Below are 13,102 nucleotides of genomic sequence, written 5' to 3' on the forward strand. Positions count from 1 at the left end.
TTATCCCAGGCAGAAGGTATTGATCTACTTACAGTACAGGGTTGATAGCAACCCTAAAACACCACAGGTCCTGACAGACTCCTCCATCTTGGCTTCTGACTGCTAGGACCCGCTTATGAATGCTTTCTTGTAAGATTCTACAAGCTAACCTATCTCTCAGTGCATCATTAAGTCTATCACTGAGCTGACAATGTTCATACAATCTCATCAATTCAGCCACGTAGGCTGAAATAGACTCCCCTTGATCCTGCTTATGAAACCTAAGGTATTCTACGATCAACAATGGTTTTGATTCTAAATGTTTCTGCATTACTTTCATAATACCAGCAACACTCATTTCAGGTGGTTTGATCCAAAGCAAACTGTATGCCTTTAAATCCAATGCAGTCAGTAAAACTGGTACTTGCTTTTTATTGGCTATTCCGTTTGCTTTAAGTTACTGCTCAATCTATTCACTATATAATATCCAGTTATCTATTGTGCAATCAAATTTGTCAGTCCTTCAGATGTAGCCATCTATTTCTGCTTGTTTTTAAATGATTATGCTGCCTTTTTTAACTCACTTGTTTCCTTTTGTGAAGAAAATGTGCTGCTCTGAAGAAAAAAATGTACTTTGCTTTTTATTAAACTAGAATGTTTCACCACATTTCAACAGATAGGTAGTCGTCTCAGGTTTGCTTAACATTTTCCCATTGCCACTGTTATGTCTTGTAACTCTAAAACATAAAAAATAACTAATTGCAAGAAAATCAAAGGAGCTGGGAAGTAACTAGTATGTACTTAGGGCTTAGTTAAGTTAGTTACAAGCTAACTTAGTTACAATTAGTTAAATTAGTTGCAAACTAATACTTAGTTTGCACTTTTAGCCGAGATATGCACATACCACATGGTGGCTTGATGACATATGCCACTCACTTACTTTTATATATAACCTGTAATGAGTTATTTAAACAAACAAAAATGCTTAATCAAACAAAATTTTTTACAACACTACTCAAGTACTACTTAAATATTAAATACACGATAGTTTTAACCCATTCAGATTTATTTTCACTGTTTTAAGAAACAATGTTTGGAAGCTGACAGTAAACAATGTAATTTAAATGCAGTGGATAATTTAACAACTGTAAATTTGCTGTGTTTTAAAAATAAGAATAAATTTCTGTATGTGCCCAAGTTCTGTGTTAGTTCCTATGTAAAAGGTATGGTGTGTTAGGTGGTTTGTAAAATTTAATAGCCCAACTTTATGGAAACCAACTAACTTGAACAATGGACAAACTAAAAGAGTAAATAGCTGAAGATTTAATTTTATCTAAAAGTTTGAAAGAGTTAAAGAGTACACTGGACAACATTTTTTTCCTGAAGTGTTGCTTCCTCAGATTTTTTTTTGTTTATGATGGACTGTTTGAAGCTGAACACAAATTTCAGACTACTTGTATCACATAGGAATTTGGAGAAACAAGTAAATAACTTGTGTTAAATAAATACGTTTTATTGCATAATGGTGCTGATGTTTGCAATAGTTCAGTAGAGCTAAAAATGTTATGGTGATGATTTTCATTTGTACTCAAATGTCTGAGACTCCTCACCTCAGCACAGGTTACCAGTGAAGGTGAATGAATGCCATCTGCTGCCAGGGCATTCGGCTCAGATCTACAAGATGTCAACATGCACTACCTGTGATTGCAATCTAGCAGTGTACTGAGGGAATAGAATTCCTTTTGATTTCTAAGGATGTCCTGCTGTCAGTATGCTCACAGGACAATATGGGCAAAGGGGTGTCTCATTCTGCTGTGTTGTCTCTGCGAAAAACAAGATAAAGCCCTTGTATAGAGAATCTGCATACTTGGTCTCCAACAGTAGCTATTTTCTTGTATTTATAAAAGATCAAAGTGCACAAAATCATATTGACATTCACCCTGAACTTTATAACCTTATGAAGGGAAAAGATGGGAATATCGGTATAATAGCTTTATACCGATATAAATAGCTTTATAATTACCGATATAATTAGCTTTAGCTAGATTTCTATAGTGTAAACCAGCTAGATGACAAACACCCAGTTAATGAATTTATCACAATAATTGCCTGAAGTATTTGTTAAACAAATACACAGTCCAAGCAAGTACAGTGTTGCTGGACTAAATGTCTAGTCAGACTGTATCAGTGCATTTTGCATGACATCCTCTTAACTACCTTGAATCTCTTAACTCAGGTCTGTTTTTAAAGTGGAAAGTGGTGCTTAGTGTTCAAGACAGTTTTGGTTAAATAATTTATATTCATTAATGCTATAGTTTTGCACTTAACAGCTCCTTTTCAACTTATCTATTTCCTGATGATTAATAATGCTACAGCCTGTCGGACAGTATTGAGCTTTGCAATCCTTGGATGTTTGAATAATAATTTCTTGCTAACTTGTTTTGCTGTTACCAATTATCTTTATATTCTAGATTATTCTTGTGAACTTTTTTAGAGTTGTTTTTACAGTTGGGGCAGTGCAGTAACAAAGTGGTCAGCACAATGCTTCACAGTGCCAGCAACCCAGTTCATTTCCTGCCGCTGCCTGTAAGGAGTTTGTAGGTTCTCCCCATGGCTTTCCTTCTACAGTCCAGAGATGTACCAGTTGGTTGGTTAATTGGGCATTGTAAATGGCCTCATGATTAGGCCAGCATTAAATTTTAGGGATTGCTGGGTGGCATGGCTCAAAGGGCCAGAAGGACTTACTCCAGACTGCATCTCAATAAATAATAAATAAATTAAATAAAAATAATTGTCTTTGACTACTAAAACTCCTCCATTGTACATCTCTGGATACAAACCTTTAGACTTGCTTCTTTTTTTCAAGTAAATGACTGATAATTTGTCTCTTACAAATTCTTCACCATTTGGTAATGCATGGATTATTTTTCCTCGACCACAAATGCATGATTGGCCTGAACTAATGTAATGTTAAAAACGTCATGACTGGTATTACCTATTTGTTTTCCTTTTTTATATTACGGTCAATAAGTTCTATTTATATGTTGGTTCTGTGCATGGTTGGCATGTGTTTTAGTATGTTATTTGCATAATATATTTCTTTCCTCATTTATTCAACCACCTACAAAGTGGTTGCAAGTATTGATCCAAAAATGTTTTCAATCTAAAATTATTCACAAATTACTCACATCATATGTAATACTTTCATAAATGGTACATCTCTTAAAAAGTTATAATCTATAAATATTCAGTACTGAATTTGCAATGAGATCAAACTTTTGTTTTTAAAATCTATACATTCTTAAATGCTACCACTAAATAATCAAATAGATAATGACATTAAGAAATCGGGTTTTGTCATTTAGGAAGCAGACTAATGACTTTAGCTATTTGGACCAATGAAAGATTAACTCAAAAAAATAACCTATTAACTTTAGAAGGTGAAACTTTTAAAATGGGTATTTCATTGATTCTTTTTGAGGAGGTAACATGAAGCTTTAAATGCTATAATATGCTATACTCCATTATAAAACTTCCTCTCACTGGCTCATGCCATGAATTTAACTGGATGTACTTTGTGAAAACATCTAAAGTTGTCAAGGAAATGGAAGAAATTGGGCTGTGGTACTTCTTGAACAAACTGGTCATGAAGGGAAGTACTACACAGAATACCTTAAGAATCAAGGCAGGTTTAGGGTGCATTTGTATGCTATTACAATGAAGAAGCAGTCTACAACCAATAGCTCAAACTGAAAATTGATGCCAAGTGGTTAAGTTTCCAAATGACGATGATGAAAACAGCCAGGGATTAACAGAAAGAAATAGATTGATTTTAGGAATGGAGAAAACAGTAACAGTAAAAAAAATGCAATGTATTTATTGTTCTCTAAGGAAAAGAAGCATGTTTATTGCCTACTGTTTTATAATCACCTTGAAGGCAAAGATAATTCTGACTTTAGATTTTTGTTGCTACCTTTCTAAACCATTAAACACAGGAGCAGTTTAGGCCATTTATCCCATTGAGTCTTCTCCGCCATTCCATCATGGCTATTTTACACTTGACACCCTTACTAATCAAGAACATATGAACCTCTGCTTTAAATATACCCTCAACTAGCAATCTTAATATTTATTTAGTTGCCTCTACTGCTTCTATCCCTAATACCTGTCATTATTTCAATTTCTCCAGTACACCAGCCCGCCACTTACCACTTATCTCTACTAGTTTCTTAACTCTATCCATGCCATCTCCAAGCTCTTCTGCTCCAGTAAGAGGACTTCATAATCTTCCATCCTTATTCGGGCTAAAATTCCAAGCATCTGTCATCATAGTGACAGGTGCTGAAGATAGCACCTCAAAAAAAATTGTTTCTGGAATTTGTAGGTTGATGTGGTAACACTTTTAATATGATTTGACTTCTCACTTCTGACAAGGTTGGCAGCGTGATGCTACAAAACAATCATAAGATGTGCATAAGTTGTTCTGACTGAAGGACCATCCTTCCTCCAAATTTTTACTGCCTACATTTAATTTAAACCTTTATGCATTGAATAGCAATTTAAATCTGAGCCTGGATACTCAGTGTTTGCAACCAGTCGGATATATATCTGTCCACTAGCACATCATCTGCCTCGGGAAACTGATTCACATTGATATCTTGGTACCAATAGTGACAGTGATTTTGTTTCATAATGTTGAGACGCTGTAGATGCTGGGGCTTTGTGTTCATTTGTTCAAGGATGGTCAGACTAGAACAAAACGCAGCATAAAATACTCTAACAATTAGCTGACTGTATTTTGGGTCAGCATTTCAAATGCCACAGCCACGCTTATTTTAAATGATATTTCAAATACATTATTTTAGGGTTTAGTCTAATAAGGCCAAGAAAGATGAAAAATAAAGCATGACATAGGAACTGTCCAATCCTGAAGTTCACTTAAGATCCACTAGGTGAAGCTATAATGACACCAAAAATAAATCTCTCTTGGTATTAATAAAATGGGGAAACAATTTGAAGAAGTGTGACTCTGCTTTTGAGAATATTGTGCAACAGTGAAATAAATAGGAACTGATTATAGTAAATCTAAGCTGAATTAAGTAATTTTCTATCATTAGGCCGTGGTAAGAGTAAGGTAGCAGAGTGATTACTGTGGGGGATTTTTTTCTTCATGTTCATTGCACAGTTAATGCACTGTATCACAGTTCAAGTGTTGTGAATTCCAACTGAAGCTTCATTGCACCAATGGAGTCAGAATTTAGCAGTAATCCAAAAATCCACCATTACAACAGCACCAGATGGATTGCTAAAAATAGTCTTTCATCAGGTAATCTAGCTGGATTACTACATTTACAAAATTGCCTACATATAAGAAGTGGGATTTGGCTTTATTTTCAACATAAAGTTGTGATCTGTCGAAGGGATGATGCTGGGCAATATGTTTGCATGCACTTTCATTGTGTGTGCCTGAAGGATGTACTAGTCAAATGAGAGTAAAACATTTTCTAAGTGACCATGAACAGATCTATTGGAATCTATTCAAAATACATGACACAGATCTTAGTTTTGCCACCATCTTGCAGTATTACACTGATATTATGCTGTGGATCATATGATTACATTGTAAAAACTGCACAGTTTGTTGTCTTTTGCACACTGGTTGAATGCCAAGTTGGTGCAGTGTTTCATTGATTGTGGTTATTATTGTATTATGGATTTATTGAGTATGCCTGTGAGAAAATGAAATGAATCTCAGGGTTGTGTGGTGACATACATGTATTTTGATAATAAATTTACTTTGAACTTTGAAACAATAGCAAACTTGAATATGTAAATCAGTTACTGGTGAACTAGTTCATGCTACTAGTTTATAGTTACCTAATGGAGGATGATATAAAGCTTGAGTTGTCCCCTCACAGAATAAAAGCAAAGGTGACTTGGAAATCTCATTGGGAAATATTAACTGTTCACAATCTGAAGCAATTTATAGACTAGTTTCATAATATGTCTGGGCATTCTTGCTCAGCTTCAGCAGATTCACGTTTATTGTTGCCAATGTACTCTGCTATTCTATTGACTTGTGCTTCCATCTTATTCTGTTTTCAGGAGAACAGGGTTCTGTGAGCATGTTTCCAATGTTTTTATTGGAGCATGGTTTCTCTTCGACTGAGCTGGGCTTCTGGAATGGGATAGTTGCAATGGGATTCTCTATTTTTGGATCGTGCACTGGCGGCATACTTATGCCTAAGTATAAGTAAGTTCAAAAAGTTGAATGATCTTATTCATGAATAGGCATGAGAAAAATACACTTCTGTTTTAGACATTAATACTGTATTTGTTTGAGTTGTTTTATTTGGAAATTTTTACTAAAAACAGTTGAATTGCTGTAAGATGTCATGGTTTTAGAGAAATGCAACATGGAAACAAGCATTTCAGCCTATTGAGTCTGCACTGAACATCAAGCACCAATTTTTACACTAATCTTACCCTAACTCATTTTATTTCCTTTCCCTCATACTCTTATCAACTATCACCCTCGCTCCATTCCTCAAACTCTCCATTTAACAATGTGGCAGTCAGTTGTAATAGTTTGCATATGAGGATCTGTCTAACCTTAGGATCAATTGGATTTGTTTGTAATGTTTGTAGATAGTTTAAAATTAGTCTTCTTTAAATTTTTCTGCTTGTGAGTGGGTAGGTAGATTGGGGCAGAGTCAAGAAGGCAGAAGGTCCCATTGGGCATTATTGTATCGCATCTTATAGTGTTTCTTATGCACATGGTGAACATAAACCAACAACAAAAGTTCATTCATTTAAAATGTCGATCAAGCATATTCCAAACAACAGTGATAATGTGTATACATAAATAGAAATATGAAATGTGGAATACTTGAAGAAACACATCAAATATATAAGTCTGTAGGTAGATACAACAAGTCAAATCAAAATAGCAGCATTTATACAAGTAGGAAGGAACATTGTTTTTACTACCTGCATTGTTTCAATCATTTTTAATAACTCAACTCTGTATTTGCCTATGTAAATTATAACTGTGCCAAAATAGAATAAAATTATTCCAGGAAATAATGGATAATTCCATGATCTAACCAATTTGTGTCATAAATGAAAGAAAATTATACTGTATTTCTAATTCTTTGGTGATTTTAAAAATTCTTCAATACATGTAAGTTTCCCTAAATGAACAACAATGGTTAAATGTCCCACCTTTGTGTTGATACAGTAACAGCCCTTGTACAGTTTTTGCATTCTTTTTCTTTTCAAAACAAAGTTAAATCCCCTATATGAATAAGAAATCTGGCATTGGAAGTTTACAGAATAACTTTTATCGTCTTTATCTGCTTCTAAATCAATGCATTCCAATAACAAGAGTGTCAGATGACTCTCTGCACTCTATTGAGCCAATTGTTTCATTGACTTTTGACCTATAAGCAGTTACACTAGCTCTTTTATGTTTTAGGCAGTTGAATTGAGAAAAATGTAAAATTACTGAGATTTCAATTTGGCATTGAAATCGGAAGGAAGGGCAGACCTGGCATCCGGCACTCCCTCAAAATCCCTGGGACTTGACAAATAATATTGAGTGTCAAATTGATGATGGGAGTATAGTAAAGTGGGTCACAGATTGCAGAAAATGAGTCTCTTTTAGATCAATATACTGCATGGCACTTCTCATGTGCCTTGTCTTATTAGCTGTAATCTCATTTGAAGACCTGAAACTACAGCATTTTTCCTATATAATTTATGTTGGTGTTTATGCATTTCTTTTAAAGGTGGATTTGATGGATTTGACTTTTAATTTTTATAAATACTATTTTTTTAGTTTTCTAAAACTAAATAGAGTATGTTTCTACAAGATTAGATTCAGTGCTTTTCCTGTGAATGCATCACAAGTTGAAATGAAACAGTCCATGAACACTACCTTATTATTTTGTTTTGCAATTTGTAGTAATTTTTTTGTCTTTGCACTGTACTTCTGCTGAAAAACAACAACATTCACATTATATAAGAGGATGATAGTAAACCTCATTCTGATTCTGATTTGTTACTGTATCAAACCAGATCAAATATTTTGCTTTTCTGTATTCAGTGATTACCCAAAATATAAATTGAAAATATATTTATTACTCTAGTGAGATATATTCTCAGAGTATACAGTGAAAGAACAAAGTACAACAATTTTCATACTAATAAGCAGTAGAAGTGTGCATGTTTTTTAAATTTTGCGCTATACAACTGAAGGATATTTTATTTCTGCGAAATGTGAACTTTAGTTTCTAAGTAAATGTATCTCATTTTACATCAAAATTGAAAAATCCAGGCATCTGTTTGTAATTTCATATTTTTCCTCCCTCACCTGTTTCTGCAAGAATGCTAATCATTTACAACATATTAATGCTGGCAAATTTGAGATGAGAGCTTCTTTAATGCTCTTATCAGTTAGTAAATATCACCACACTTGGAAAATTATGTAACCAGGAAAAAGGTGTTTTTTCCTTCAGGAGCTGTAAAATAGGTTCTAAGTATGTAGCAAATCAGCATCTGCTGAACTATGTTCAGAATCTTTCAAGAACTTTTCACAAAGAATAGTTTCACAAAGTGGGCTTGCTGTGTTTTCGCTTCCAATTTATTCTTAAGACTAGTAATATTTTTTGTTGGCCTATTGAATTAAATTCAAAATGGGAGAAACAGTCATAAAACCATAAGACATAAGTGAAGAATTGGGCAATTTGGCTCATCAAGTCTGCAATGGCATTCCATCATAGCTGATTTATAATCCGTCTCAACTCCATTCACCTGCCTTCTCCCTGCAATCTTTGATGTCCTGACTAATCAAGAACCTATAAACCTCCACTCATATCCAATGACTTGGCCTTCACAGCAGTTTGTGGCAATGAATTTTACAGATTCACCACCCACCAGCTAAAGAAAATGTTCCTCATCTCTGTTCTAAATGGACATTCATCCATTCTTAGACTGTGCTCTCTGGTCTTAGCCTCTCCTAAGTAGGAAACATCCTCTCTATATCCACTCTATCTAGGCATTTCAATATTCAATAGGTTTCATTGAGATCCCTCATTGTTTTACACTCCAGGGAGTACAGCCCAGAGCCATCAAATGTTCCTCATCTTTAACCCTTTCATTCTCAGAATCATTCTCATGAACCTCCTTTGTACCCTCTCCAATGCCAGCATATCTTTTCTTAGACAAAGAGCACAAAACTGCTCACAATATTCCAAGCTCGGTCTGACCAATACTTTATAAAGCCTCAACATGACATCCTTGCTCTTATATTCTAGTCCTCTTGAAATGAACGCTAACATTGCACTTACCTTCCTTCACATCGACTTAACCTTTAGTAAATCCTGCACCTCTGATTTTTGAATTTTTTCCCAATTAGGAAATAGTCTTCACCAGTGATTCCCAAGGGGGTTGGTTACGTGTCCTAAGGGAGTGTTAGGGGAAATAGAGGTCGTCAGGAGGCATTCTAGATTCTTGAGGGGGTGGGGGTGCAGTAATTGCCATCCTAATTTGAGGCACAAGACTTGACTGACCATTAGTAGAGCAGGTACTTCCAAAAAAAGGATAAGGCACTGGAACATGGGAAGAACCGCAGCTCTGCAGGCGGTGAGCACTCGTCACAACATGTCTGAAACTCAGCAATCTCATCCAACCTTACCAACCAAATAGATGTTATTGGGGATGCATAAATGAGCAACTAGGGTGCCCAACAGTTCCCCTTGTCTCACGGTACAGGTCAAGTTCATGCAATTTAACAGTTGATAAGTTAAGTACACCCTTGCAACTTTTTCTACAGATCTACAGAAAACAGGTTGTACAATGATACAGCGCTGGCCAGAACCAAGTGGTGAAATGAACCTGCCCGCCCCAAAGATACTTCTTGAAGTGTTCAAAGTGACCTCGGCTTCATATGTGCAATCAAGAACCATCTTAGTGGATTATGAGATCTTATGTGATTAGTTAATTGCGCTAACTGGAATAGTATAAAGGTAGCTTGCTGAACACCTGCTGTATCCTGACTAACATTCAGCTTCCAATCTGAATCCTTGTCAACGTAATTTTTGCTGTTGCTGATGTCTTCATCTTCACCTCGCCATTCCTTTGTATGCCCCCGTTAAGGCTCCATCTCTGTCAACTCGCTGCCATTGTCAACTTCCAATAGGCATTCACAGATAGTGTTCATTTTTTTATTTAAATTTAGCCCTGTTAGTGATGGATAAATGCATATGGTGTGATCTCTGAGTCTGAAGGCAGTGAAGCCTTGAATTCTAATCCTGCTAAGAAACGGAAACTACAGAATGTGCGTTGTTACGAAAACCCCGTAACCAGGTAACTTACCAGCAAAGATAGATGGATCAGCTGAGTCGGATGCTACTATTTTCAAACGTTTTATTCAATAAGGGCACAAACGTATGGTTAATACAAACATTCAGATAACATGCGTCAATACTCAATCTAAAACGCAGGTACATTAATAATCACTCAGAAATAAGCTCTTTCGTTGTCTAGGGTATATAATACTGAGTCCAATTGGAAATATAAAGAGTCACTCTGAAGTCTGCAGGCTTTTCTCTTTTGGTTTCACGTGTTGGAGAGAGAGATAAAACGGAAAAACTTGCCCGAAACATCCGTGGAATCAGGGGAGCGATCTTCCCCGTTGTTAGTTAAAAGCGATCTTCCGTTGGTTCCAGCCACAAACCCCGCATTCGGAATTTAACGCACGTGGCTTATTTCAAAATGGCTTCCCGTTCCCACGGGAAGCGTTATCGTGCTTCTTGGTGTCTCCTTGGTGCGTCTGAGGGTCGTCCTCTTTCAGACCCTTCTTTATACTGCCTCACGGGATCTCAGGTGTCAATCAGGTTGCAGGTGATGCAATCTCTCTCTCTCAACCAGCCCACTTTGCCCGAGGGCTTTACAATGTCCCTGCGAGTTGGCACGTCTGCAGTTCCCAGGTGTCTCCTGAGAACAATGCCACAGTCTCCAGCTTTTGTCCCAGTGGAATGTCTTTCCATTTCCTGTGTCCATTCAGCCTGTCTCTCTCTCTCTCTCTCTCTCTCTCTCTCTCTCGGGTCATTGACCCCCCTTTTCTAGGGCTCTTGCAATTCTCACAAAGGAGGGGGCTGGTATCATAACACCTCCCCTCTTAAAAAGGTTTTTACCAGCGGTTAAAACCCAGAGTGGTACAGTCTTACAGAAATTTTGAATCTAATACAGAGTAATACAGTTATACATTCAAGTCAGCATCTAAACAGTTAACAATTACAGTGCCCCTTTCCTTTAATACCTTAACCTCACGTGCCATGCTAACGCCTGGCAGCATCAGACTTCAGCTCAATAACCAGCTTATTTATTTATTGTTTTCAGCCACAAAACTGCGGAGGTGTGATCTTAGCTTAGGTGCATCTACAAAAGTTTATGCGAATACTAATCGTTTCGGTCGGTTTACTTCGCCAGCAGGTCTCCAAAGGTCTGTCTTTATTATTCACAGGCTTTGGCGCAACCCGTAAAACCTGCTTTGCTGTTTTAAAAAAATGGCATCCCCATTAACCGTCACCTCTTTTCTGGCGAGTCCCCCCGTTGGGACTTTGAGTAATTTGGCGTGGTGAACTCCCGCCCGCCTCGTTCATCAGGGCTATTTTTTTCAACACCATGCCCCAAACTGTCAAGACCCTTCAGGCTATTTGTTTTTAATTCCAACTCCTCTTTCAGGTAGCATTTCGAATGCAACCTCTTCACACCCCACCCTGGCGTAACAATAGAGTGGGGGGCCCCGCTATTTCCCGACTCACTCTGTGAGCGATCTGCCAGGTTTAAAATTTCTTCCTTCGACTTGGGAACTACAGACTTTCCGTTTCCTTCAATAACAATCCTCATTCCCCCCTTAAATTCGGCATTAACCTTGGCCCCACTCTCGAACACAAACACCGTGGAACTCACACTTCCCACGGTTACCAAGGTTAACCCTTTTCCTACTGAACCAACCCTATCTGATCCACAAAGACGGCCGCCCCGTCCCCCTGAATCAAACACCTCAGACTTCCCCTGAGCTCTGTTACCAGGTTCAGCACCACGTGCGCCCCCATCTTGGACACACTCAAACGGGACATTGGCCCCTTCCAGGCTTTCAATACCCGTACCTTTTTCAAATTCTAACGTCCCCCGATCCTTCCAGCTACTCTCTAGGCAGCCCCCCGTTGGGGAAGGCGCAACCCTGCGAGCTGAAACAACCTCCTCGGCCATTTCAGCTGACTTCTCCACAGCAAGGATACCCTTCCTCTCTAAGACTGCCCTCATTTCACTCTCGGGACCATCGAGAACACCTTTAGAACTCTGAACTTCTTCAAACAATTCTGCCAAACCAGACAGATTAACCATGTCCAACTCTGGACATTTTAACAACTTTATCCGTTTCTCAACTTTAGTTCCTACCTCTAGGACCTTTCTCTTCACTAAGGGCAGGGCTATTTCCTCTCCCTTACCCCCTTTTACTTTACTGCTTTCTGTTTTACCACCCTCGGAACCCTCATGGTACAGGGTCGGTAAAAACATCTTGGCCAGATCACCGCTGGCTTCATTTAAACTGTCCTCTTTCTCAGCCGCTTTTTCCGACAGGCTGCGAGTGACCGCGCATGCGCGATAGCTTTGGGACTCTAGGGGCGGGGCCACCGTACTCGCCGGTCGGCGGGTCGGCATCATGGCTGCCCAAATCCTCCCTCTTGCTAACACACTTTGTAACAACGCGACCCACTGCTCTTGTGGCCACTTCTGGTTCACTGCCACCTTTTCAAAAAGCAAGAAATAACTATCAACATCCGTCTCCTCGAACGGAGGTACTACTCTCAGCTCCCGACTAACATTAAACCGCTCTCTCCTTAGCTCCTCCCTCTCTCTTTCTCTCCCCGCTGCCGCTCTCTCGGCTGCTGCTAACTCTCTGATCCGAATTTCATGCTGTCTTTGCCTCTCAGCTTGATTCTGCTCGTTTTCCATCTCTAACCCCTTCGCCAAATTTAACAAGTCTGCTTTGGTGCTCACCTCTAGCGCCGCCACAGTCGCGCTTTCCATAAATTCACACACGTCCATCCTT

At 38.0% G+C, this 13,102-nt stretch overlaps 1 protein-coding gene across 2 annotated transcripts in view; it reads left to right on the forward strand.

The window, feature by feature from the left end:
- The window catches only part of mfsd3 (major facilitator superfamily domain containing 3), a 61,751-nt gene that overhangs the window by 20,279 nt on the left and 28,370 nt on the right, over window positions 1-13,102 (forward strand). For both annotated transcript variants that reach the window (XM_073069885.1, XM_073069883.1), the window contains exon 3: window positions 6,085-6,232. In XM_073069885.1, the coding sequence (XP_072925986.1) occupies window positions 6,085-6,232 (148 nt within the window). The remainder of the gene's footprint in view (window positions 1-6,084; window positions 6,233-13,102) is intronic.

This window comes from Hemitrygon akajei, chromosome 2 (genome assembly GCF_048418815.1).
Source record: "Hemitrygon akajei chromosome 2, sHemAka1.3, whole genome shotgun sequence".
NCBI classification, from domain to species: Eukaryota; Metazoa; Chordata; class Chondrichthyes; order Myliobatiformes; family Dasyatidae; genus Hemitrygon; species Hemitrygon akajei.